The sequence below is a fragment of the Salarias fasciatus genome, chromosome 2, assembly GCF_902148845.1.
Source record: "Salarias fasciatus chromosome 2, fSalaFa1.1, whole genome shotgun sequence".
Classification (NCBI taxonomy): Eukaryota; Metazoa; Chordata; class Actinopteri; order Blenniiformes; family Blenniidae; genus Salarias; species Salarias fasciatus.
In genome coordinates, this window is record NC_043746.1 from 11,962,724 (window position 1) to 11,972,814 (window position 10,091).

Genomic DNA, 10,091 nt, shown 5'->3' on the forward strand with positions numbered 1-10,091 from the left:
ATGACGAGAGAGAGGGAAAGCTGCCCCGGGGAGGCCGCCGGAACGTTACATAGAAAAAGGGACTAAAAAGACAGATGCCACGGGAGAGGTCAGAAGGAGAGAGAAAGCAGGCCTGACACATGTAAATGTGCCCCTCCCCAAAGCGCTGGTGTTAAGTTGTTGATAGGTCTGCTGCTCTACGCTCTAGCATGGCCTCGCCTCCCTGCTATGACAGAATAACACGCACCAGTGACGCTGAGGGCCCGTTCAAAGGCTTCGGGCTCCGCTTTATGAGCCCAGCTCTCATTAAAGAGGTGCTGGGAGAGTGGCGAGTCTGTCCGGGAGCTTTTACAATAAGCAGGGGCACGTTCAGGCACAACAATACCATCTGGATCACCTATGCTCCGATTCACACCTCCGGCAGCCCCCACGGCTCCCGGTCAGACAGCGGGGGACGTACCCAGGCTGTTTCCCCTGCGTCTGGGGCTGATGGAAGGATAAACAATAACCCCTGCCTCCCTGTTTGTCTGGGTTTAGCTCCAGAGATGCAATCTGTCCAATAAATCCAGGTGTGTTTGTGTGCAGCTGGATTCGGCCCGGCTACATTCCTGATGGATTAACTGACCCATAAACGCCGACGCTGGAAACGTGTTCCGATGCATCTCTATCCGTTATGGACATCTTAACAGATGACGGGATTACAATCAAAGGCTCTTTAAATTCCTCACAGGTCTGGTACAGCGCTCCAGTGACGGAGTTATTTCACTCCTCAAACAGATATTTAGCTCCCAGATCCATTATTAAAGAGGTTCAGTCACAGAGAGAAGACTGTTAGGCCTCCGGGAGCCGGCAGCCAGCATGAGGACACATGGCGGTGCTCAAGACCTCTCCCCATCACCTGCCACTTGTGACAATTAAACAAAACATCATAATAGTTTCCACATTTGGCGCTGTGACTGCGCAGCACTGCTCTCTTCTAAAGCTGTCGGCTCGTCCAGCAAATACAGCTTACAAGAGAACATGTGGTTGAAATACTGTGATTCTGACTGATTGTTAGACATATTCAGGACAGGACATCTATTATAGCGTCATCCACACTTTATTTTCAGGCTAGTTATACGTTCCTTAATGGATTATCACAATGTTTTGTAAAAGTTACGATATTTTTTGGTGGCGTGTCACACTTGTACCATCAGTTTCTCAATTCAGCAAAAAACCACAAAGTAAATATTCCGAGCAGTCAGATGCTTAGTCGAAGTTTTCTTGGGGTAAAAAGGCAGAATTTCTCACTCATTGTATATTTGTGGAGCGAGGAAATCAACATAAATCTAATAAATCCAGTCATAACAAGGTTAAACACAAAGTCAACAAGTTGTACCAACTGTGGTTTAACTTCTCTTGCATTATTTCACACATATGACACGCTGCGTTAAAAATCTTTACTGACCTGCTGTTTAGCACACCATATTGTTAAAAGTGGACTTTTACCATGACAGTACTACTAGATTAAAAAATAAATAAATAAATAAATAAATAAATAAATTTGTAAAAAGTAAAACAAAACCCATCCCTGGTTTGAGTACATCCTCTCTCTTGGACCAGCCACTCAACCCTACGGCGGCATAGAAGATGGGAATATGGAATATATAAATAATTACTCGGTAGGAGACAAAAATGCAGCAAATAGAACCTTTCAAGCGCCACATGCCAAGCCAACAGCTCCGGGAACACTGTGGATAATTCTGCGGTGACGCTCTTAAATCAGTGCAAGGCTGCAGATTTATGTCCCTGAGGTTTAGCGCACCACTTGGTGCTTTTGATGCACACCGAGCTGCTGAAAACAACTGGCGTTTTGAAATCATGTGCAACCGGCAAAACATGAGGAAAGCAGCAAATCAGACGTTCCTTTTCAATCAAGTGTGAGCCCGTGTGTGCCATGTGGCTTTAAACTTCTGATTTCAGAACAGTTTGAGGAGCTGTCGATTGTGGTAAAGAATGGACGCGTCCAACGTGCGATATCGCTCAAAATGTGGAGGCGCTCCAGATTTATGTCCACCGGTGGTAATAAAACACGCTCATCCTCTCTGGGTTTATGCTGCAGTAGGAAATAACCCCTGTGTTTTGGTTCATGCCATAAGCGACAGGCTGCACGTGAGAAAACTTTGCCTGAGTACTTCCTCTGCTCTCCGACCGGCCCGGGATAAGACAATGGTATAAATATAAACACGCCGTTGCTCAATCGCTGGCTCGCTCTCCGACTGCTTCTGCTGCGAGCCAAGAGGTGACGACCTACAATCTCATGCTTAAACATGAACACATGGATCCTTTAAAATACGTCCCGATCTGCTTTCTCCTCCTCTCTGCCCGCTTCACATGGATTTCTGCTTTTAATAACCAAACTGTGACAGCTCAGCCCTTATTAAGTCAGCAGGTTATTGCATCCAGCTTTATGTGACCCATCACTCCGGGAAGATCTCAGTTCTTGCAGCCGTTGCATGTGTCCCTCGCCCCCCCCCCCCCCCCCCCCCCCCCCCCCCCCCGCAGCCCCCCTCTGCTCCTCTGCGCACTGCTCCAGTCCTTGTCGACGTTCCAGTGTGTCCAGCTGTTTATTTTTCGAGAGGAAGAATGTCGGCCGTGCTGTTAAACACTGCGGTTTAACAAAGCTAACTTTAATAAAAAAGGGTGATGAGAGACGGGAGAGGGGAGGGGTCTGGACCTGGTCTCTCTGCGTTTGTTAGCTTTAGTAGCAACAAGCATGAAGGTGGGTGGAAACTGGACGTGCTGGAGGAATCACTCAGGCTAATACACTAAACTCAGGGCAGCTTTGTTTTGTTTTTCCAAGATTATGACCGGTTAACAGAGAGCATTCAGGTGACAGACTGTTCTGATTCATGTGTTTTACAGACCAGGTGGAGGCCATATCCAACCTCCCAATCCAGATCTGCAAGCCTTTCCCTCACTCAGCCTGGGACTCCAACAGTAACTCCAAGCTAAATATTTCCACCATCCTTCTACAAATAAACTGCGCTCTCAAACCCTTCCAAGATCAGCTTCCAAGTAAGAACAAGTTATCAAGAAGAGTGACTCCTTTTTATTTCCCTCTTACAGGACGGCAGAACGCTGGATGATGAGGATGGAGAGCTCACACAGCTGATGACTGAGTCCGCATCAGCGTGGCTGTGAGGAAGAAAGACGGCGAGCGAGGAGGGAACGTAATCCTGACACCCTGAACACTAGACAGCTATTTTTCTTTCAAAATATTCACATTTTTGTTGAGATAATTTTGTTGAATGAATCAGAAAAAAATGTAAGCACTTTAAAACCTACTATTTTGGAAACTCATTGCTTTTTTAAACCACTTGTTCCCATTTCAATCCAAACAAAGCAGGGCTGCCAGTCCACATCGCTCATTCCGAGGACATGATGTGCTTTTAATCCCACATTCAATAGAGAATCTTTGATGTCAGATTTCCTAAAGAATGAACTGATACACTATAGCTTCATTTTTTTTAATATATTTTAAGATTGTCTTCATTACATTTACATACAGATTTAAGTTTATGTCCTTCATTAAATAAATATTATCCATTTTTCTCCTTTGTTTCCATAATGTGAAACAAAAACTGATTTACAGAGCTTATATAACTTTGTGCTTTCTGTATATCGTAATATTACATTTCTTCAACAGAATTCAGACATGTTTCCTGAAACTTAAGTCAAACGGTATAAATCAAACTGTGGGATTGTTGAACTGCTACACATCTACTATTTAAGGAGCAACTGTCCATGTTTAGATTAACATTTACAGCTGTTTTATGTAAGAAAAGTATAAATTATGGAGACATACACACTGTCAACTCTCCTATCTGACATAACTCAGTTCTGTAAATAAATGTAGGCTCAACTCAAAGTTGGATTTTTCTGGTTCTGACTTATATCTTCATTCAGAACGGAGACAGTTTCATACCACAGAAAACCTCTGACAGACCCACACTGGGAAACCTCAAAGCCCGAATGTGCGTGCACAGACACTTGACTCTGTGCAGCAGCGGGACAGAAATCATTTTGAATTTACAAAAAGTGTGTGTTTTACTCCCCACTTTGAAATCTCTTTCCCCTCCAGCATAAAGAAATAAAACACCTGGGTTCTGTGCCACGGGATACCCTCCTCATAACCGACTTCATACAACCGTGAATGCAAAGTAATGCGGCGGCAGCAGCGCTGAAACATGTGCCTGCAGACATCAAAACAAACACGTGCACGCAAAACACACACACATTGAGCTCACACATGCACATACACAGCAAGTTATGTGCTGAGGTCCAGCATTTTAATGTAGCTGCAGCCCACAGCCACACTGGAACAAATCTTAAATCTTAAACAAGACCACTTATGAAAACAAATTTCCTGAGTTTATTGCTTTAAAACGGCCGTTAATGGATCTTATATGCCTTATGTATTGTTCCTGTGGCGATGGATGGTATAGGTAGCTACAAGCTTCCTGTCAGATTTATTATACCTTTTAAAAACAAAACGCAGCCCTGGGGGTGCTGTGGCCCCGTTGTGGGTCTCCATCTTTCCATTTTCCCCTCATCTCCTCCTCCAGGTGGGAGAGCAGGATGCCGGCCAGCGGCGGCACGCAGCCTCCGAGGTGAGAGGCCGGTCTCCAGACTAGCTGGTAGCACACGTGGGCTTTTAACAGATTTCACATGAGGAGTGATAACATATCAATCAGACTATAAGACATGATGCAGCGTTAGAGTGGGAGGATCAGCCGCTCCATCACGACAGCACGTCACAGACCAAAACGCTTCAGTGTGTTATTTCTGCATTTTGCTGCTCTGCTGCTATGTCTATATTGAAATGCATAAAGAAACCCAGCTGTGGGCATGCTTTCTTAATTACACGAAACATAAAACACATCAATATAGGAGACCTGCGTATCAACGAACTCTTATCTGATGGAAATGGATCCGACTACACAGACAGAGGTCTGACCTCTGGAATACAGCAGCTCCACAGGTTTGGGTCGATTACACACAGACCTTAAACAGCTCAACAGGATACAAACACACACACGAACTGGATTTTTCTAAATAAAAACACTGAAAACATGTTCATGATGAATGATCAACTCTTCAGGGAGAAGTTATCCCTGGTCCAAGTCCACTTATTTGCCTTTTACGTGGCGTTTGCATGGTCTCTCTCAGTGTAGTAATGGGTTTTCTCCCATTACTCCAGTTTCCTCTCACAATCCAAATCTACGCACTTGAAGTTATCTGACTCTAAAGTGCTTGCAGGTGTCGTATGAAAGTCCGTCTCTTTGTGTTTAACCTGTGATGGACTCCTGACCTCGAGGGTTTTTCTATTCATCGAAACACGGTGCCGACAGTGGAAGGATGATTGTGCATTAGACGCTGGTATCTCAATGCTGTGTGGAACAGTGGATCGTCAGCCGCCTCAAAGCAAGACATGTTCCTAACTTTACCCCAACGGCTCACAGTGTAGAATTGACATGTGCTGTAATTTGACACCAGGCTCATCCTATTCACAGCTGCTTTGCAAAATTGAAATCCAGTTTCCTCAACAAAACTGTTACATGCATGCAGTCAAAGATACCTGTTCAAATTTAACGAGAATACTCAATTTTGCCATATGGCATATGGAACAGAAAACACAGCTTCTGCCCATGAAACAGTTATTATGTGCAGCTACAAATTTCCAAGGATCTTCAGAATCCCATTAAAATGAACAATCGCACAACAGAGGAGGTGTATTTGGTGGGTATTTGGCAATAAAGGTAGTAAATTTTCTGCCACAAACTGCCGCTTTACTTCATGCTCCATCATAAAGGCACGATTTCTGAAAAAGATTGCCAGGCAAATTTTCAGAAAATAAGACAAATGTTTTGCTGATTTTGTGTCATGTCTTCAAAGTTCGAAAGGTCACGCCACTGCGGACCACAAAAAAAAAAAAAAAAAATCTTGGTTCCTCAAAAAGTAAAAATGGCTGCTTTTAACATCCGCCCTGCGGCGCCGCCACCGGTGAGTGCTGACTCACTGATATTAATGGGTGTTTTTTTGGCTGGCAGTTACTCTGAGCCCCCTGCCAAAGTGTGGGCAGACGCTGTGCCCCTGAGCCAGTGTGAGACCTATTAAACAGCCTTTAAATGCAAATTGTAAAGATGACAATACACTCTCCCCTACATGGGACACATGCTGCCCCCACATGAATGCAATTAGCCGAGGCACCACAGAGGTGTTGTGCTCATGTGTAAGTAATGAACGCCTGCGAACGCCGAACGCCCCGTGTGCCGGAGCATATGTTGCCGTATGTTGAGGGAACAGACGGGTGTTAATTGCAAACTCTTGAAGTTTTTAAGCGGACTGGGACTCGGTGACAGTTTGTCCAGAACTTAACGACAGTCCAGTGATGATCCGGAGCGTTAAAGTGTCACGATGCTGCTTCTGAAAGAAGGTTCTGCTGCTACTCCAGGCCGTGGATGCCTCAAAATGTATTATTCCAGTGTCAGCGGCAGGCTCAACATGATGGTTTTCAGTGGCGCTGCGCAGGTGCTGCCCCCTCTTGGGCCCCTGCACAAATGCAGGTTGAAAGGTGAGCTCTCTGATTCATGGGACATAACTTTAATGGCATAAATGCCACTCGTGCTGCGTGGCGGAGTGTCTCTCACACACACACACACACACACGGGCAGAAATACCCTGGCCTGTGATCCTGATGGGAAAAGATTCAGGTTACAGGTGGTGAGTCGGTGCTAAAGGCAGAGGAGGGGGGGGGGGGGGGGGGTCTCTTCTTACAGCGTCGTGTTGAGAGAGGTGCCTCTGTCGGCCCCTCAAAGGCTCTGGGACGAAAACTCAGATAAGCACTTACAAACAGTAAACTCATAATGCAGGTGAACTGTCTAATGTGTAACAGCTTCACACGCAGACCCCTGGTAGTTAAAAGGAGAAAGTTTATTGACCGAAAAGTCTCTCTTTAGAAATAAACACATTTTTGTGTAGAAATGTTAACAAGCCTGTATTGAGCAATCTAATCGCCGAGACATGAGAAAACAGTCCTCGGGCACTCACTCGAATCGAACCCGCAATAAACAAAAAAGCCTTTTGTTTCACTCAAAACACGACGCCACATCGAGAGACAAGGGACTGAAAAGAAGGCCCTGAAATAGACTTTCTGAACTGTTGTGAAAGGACTGCGTGTCAGCGCCAAACCGCTCCATTATACAGCAGTTCAGTGAAATTGACAGGAAAATTGGCCTGCAACATTCGACACTAAAATATCATCTGACGGAGTGATTACAGGAAAACTCTGTGTGTGACTTCGAATCAAGCAGCTTCTAATCAATTACCTATCAGTCATCTCTAACGAGTCACACTCTGGGGAATATACCAACAAGAAACCGAACAGCTCCACAGAATCAACGGCCTTTTTTTTTTTTTTTGTTGCAGACCAGCCATGTGAAATGAGCGAACAACCTCAGCGCAGCAGACTTCAGCCTGGAAAACAGAATGTGTTGAAAGTGGGCCAGAAATTCCACTTGTGAACACTTTCACCTGTTCTTGTTGTTGGAGGCCACTCACACCCAGACACACAGATGAAAGAGACGAGGAGAAATTCCCTCGGTCTGCAGATAAGCATCACAGGAATTAGACGTCTGCATGAAGTTTTCATTATACTAATATAGCAAAAAAAAAAAATATTTACAAGCAGAAGTGACTGGAATGTCATTCTGGTGTAGCAAGTGTAGGGGAATCTGAAAACAACTTTCTTTTTGAGAGCTGGGCTGAGAGATGCTCATGCTTTCACAAAACACATGAAGACTTCTCAGCAACACAGAGAAGCTTAAATAGAAAAAAAGCCATTTTTCTTCCATTCTGCAAACTCAATATGTGTAACACGATGTGTATCACACAATGTTCTCCATGTCGGGAGGCACTGCGACCGCTGTAACCAACACCGCCAGCCCAACGTGGCCAGCCTTGGCACACGGCTGCTCCATCTATTAAAGTGAGCATCCACCACTGACACGGGGCAGCAGGGCTCGGGCTGGACGTCCCAAGACCCGCTGCCACAGGACGGACCCTGCAGAGACCTCTAGGAGCAAACCTTACACACACACACACACAAAAAGAACACAAGCTCCCACAAGCAGACACACACAGTTCAGAGTGGGTAGCCTGAAGCATCAGAGTCAGGTCAGGGAGCACGGACTGATACCTGGAGGACAGGAGCACTCTGTGCCAACATCTCTGGCAGTCCGTAGTTTCGGCATCAGACCCACCACTTTCTGCAGAAGACCCAAAAACAGAGTGCAGCAACAGGTTAACATGGATGTGTTAAGCTGTCAGTTCAACAGTAGAGTTTATAAAACCTCAGTTTTCTTTAACTGTTAAATGTTTGCAACATCATTGGAGAAAAAAAAAAGTCTATTAACTGTTTCCAATGAAGACCAAAGACAGGAGGGGAAACTGCTCTAAACTTGCTGGCTGTGAATAAATCGCAGGTTGGCATTCATCATCAGAGGTCATGTCACCCCATAAAGACCTGTAACCACACACTAATTAGCCAGCTGCGTGCTCGTACGATCCCTAAGGTCGTGCATTTAAAAGGAATTTATCAGGGAATAATTAGGGTACGGCTGCCAAAAAAAAGTGCCCTGTTTGTGTATCTGCAAATCTCTCTGCACATGTTTCTTATTATTACGCACAGATTACGCAGAGGGAAGCGGTGGCTCCGCGTGCACAAAACATGCATTTTTGCAACGACAATCAAGTACTAAACAGGAAGACGTGTACCTCTTCCACGAACTTGGCCACGGGAGTCCTCAGGTCCGGGGTGAGGCTCCCATCCTCGCTCAGCAGGGACCGGTGTGGAGGCTGGAAGACGGACGCCTTGTCGATCTCCATCTGCAGTCGGTTCTCCAGCTGGTAGGTCTTGAAGCTCATCAGGAGACACACGGTGATGGAGCTCAGAGACATGAGCAGGCACAGGGCGATGGGCAGACCCGGCAGCCACCGCCGGACCCCCGACGGCGGGGCGCAGCGACACGCCGGCTTCCCCTGAGCGATGGAGCCGCTGGCTTTATCCATGTCCTGTCAAACTCCTCTTGATGGAAGGAAAATAACCAAAAAAAAAAAAAAAACAAAAAAAGCAAAAAAACAACTTGTTTCAGTGAAGAACTTCTGGGAGTGAAGCTGAATCGGGCTCCGTTTGTTTACCGGTGTGAAGGTTCAACGCGCACTCCTAAATTAAGAGGCTGCAGGAGCGCGCGCCGGGGTTTACAGCAGGCGCAGATGGGAGTAATCTGGATGCCAGGCAGGGAGGAGACGCCTCCCGACATGCAGCTCTGCGGTTCCCGTTACAGAGCAGCCGACATGCACGCGGAAAAACAGAAAAGCGCAACTAGTGTCGGGTCCGATTGTTTGTCCTCCCTAAAAGTTGCACGCCAGACTGGGTGAGATGCGCCCGCCCTGCTGACCACGTGGGCGGCTGCAGACTGACAGCTCCGGCCCAATGAGGGATCGATCACTCCGCATCGATCAATCACCCCGGTCACAAGAGAGGGATGTTTAGAGTGCGATGGATTTAAAAAAAAAAAAAAAAAATCAATCCAATGACTAAAGTGTCTCATCCGGATGCAGACCAGCAGTTTTATAACACTGACTCAAAATGTAAAAGTTAAACAAACTGCTTGAGCGTGAACAGCGCGGATATTCCCTTCTTACACAAGAAGCCTGGATCATTATGCAAGAGGATAAACTCAAGGTTGCATAAATTACTATTTTCTGCTCACATGAGAAGCGTGATCTGTGTAAGGTCTTTGTAATACATTCAAGCCGGTTTGATCAGCCTGAGCTCCACTTCGCAACGTTAAATAAAACTTTAGAAACCAGCAGTCAATGTTTTTTTTTCCTGCTATACTGTACAAAAACTTGAATCTTTAATCCCAAGACCAAAAGCTCGAGAAAATTTTCTATGAAAACTGTCATTTTTGTCTCAATTACTCTCGCGTGACACGCATGTATATATTGCACAAATGAGTTATTTCATCCTTTATCTTAAAATACAGAATTTTTAATGTCAGTGAGAT

The 10,091-nt window shown here is 45.6% G+C and overlaps 1 protein-coding gene across 3 annotated transcripts in view; it reads right to left on the reverse strand.

The window, feature by feature from the left end:
- The window catches only part of col23a1a (collagen type XXIII alpha 1 chain a), a 108,151-nt gene extending 99,061 nt beyond the window's left edge, over positions 1-9,090 (reverse strand). For all 3 annotated transcript variants that reach the window (XM_030112517.1, XM_030112531.1, XM_030112526.1), the window contains exons 1-2: positions 8,797-9,090; positions 8,219-8,288 (exon numbers count right to left, since the gene is read on the reverse strand). In XM_030112517.1, coding sequence (XP_029968377.1) covers positions 8,219-8,288; positions 8,797-9,090 — 364 coding nt within the window. The remainder of the gene's footprint in view (positions 1-8,218; positions 8,289-8,796) is intronic.
- Positions 9,091-10,091: the final 1,001 nt, after the last annotated feature.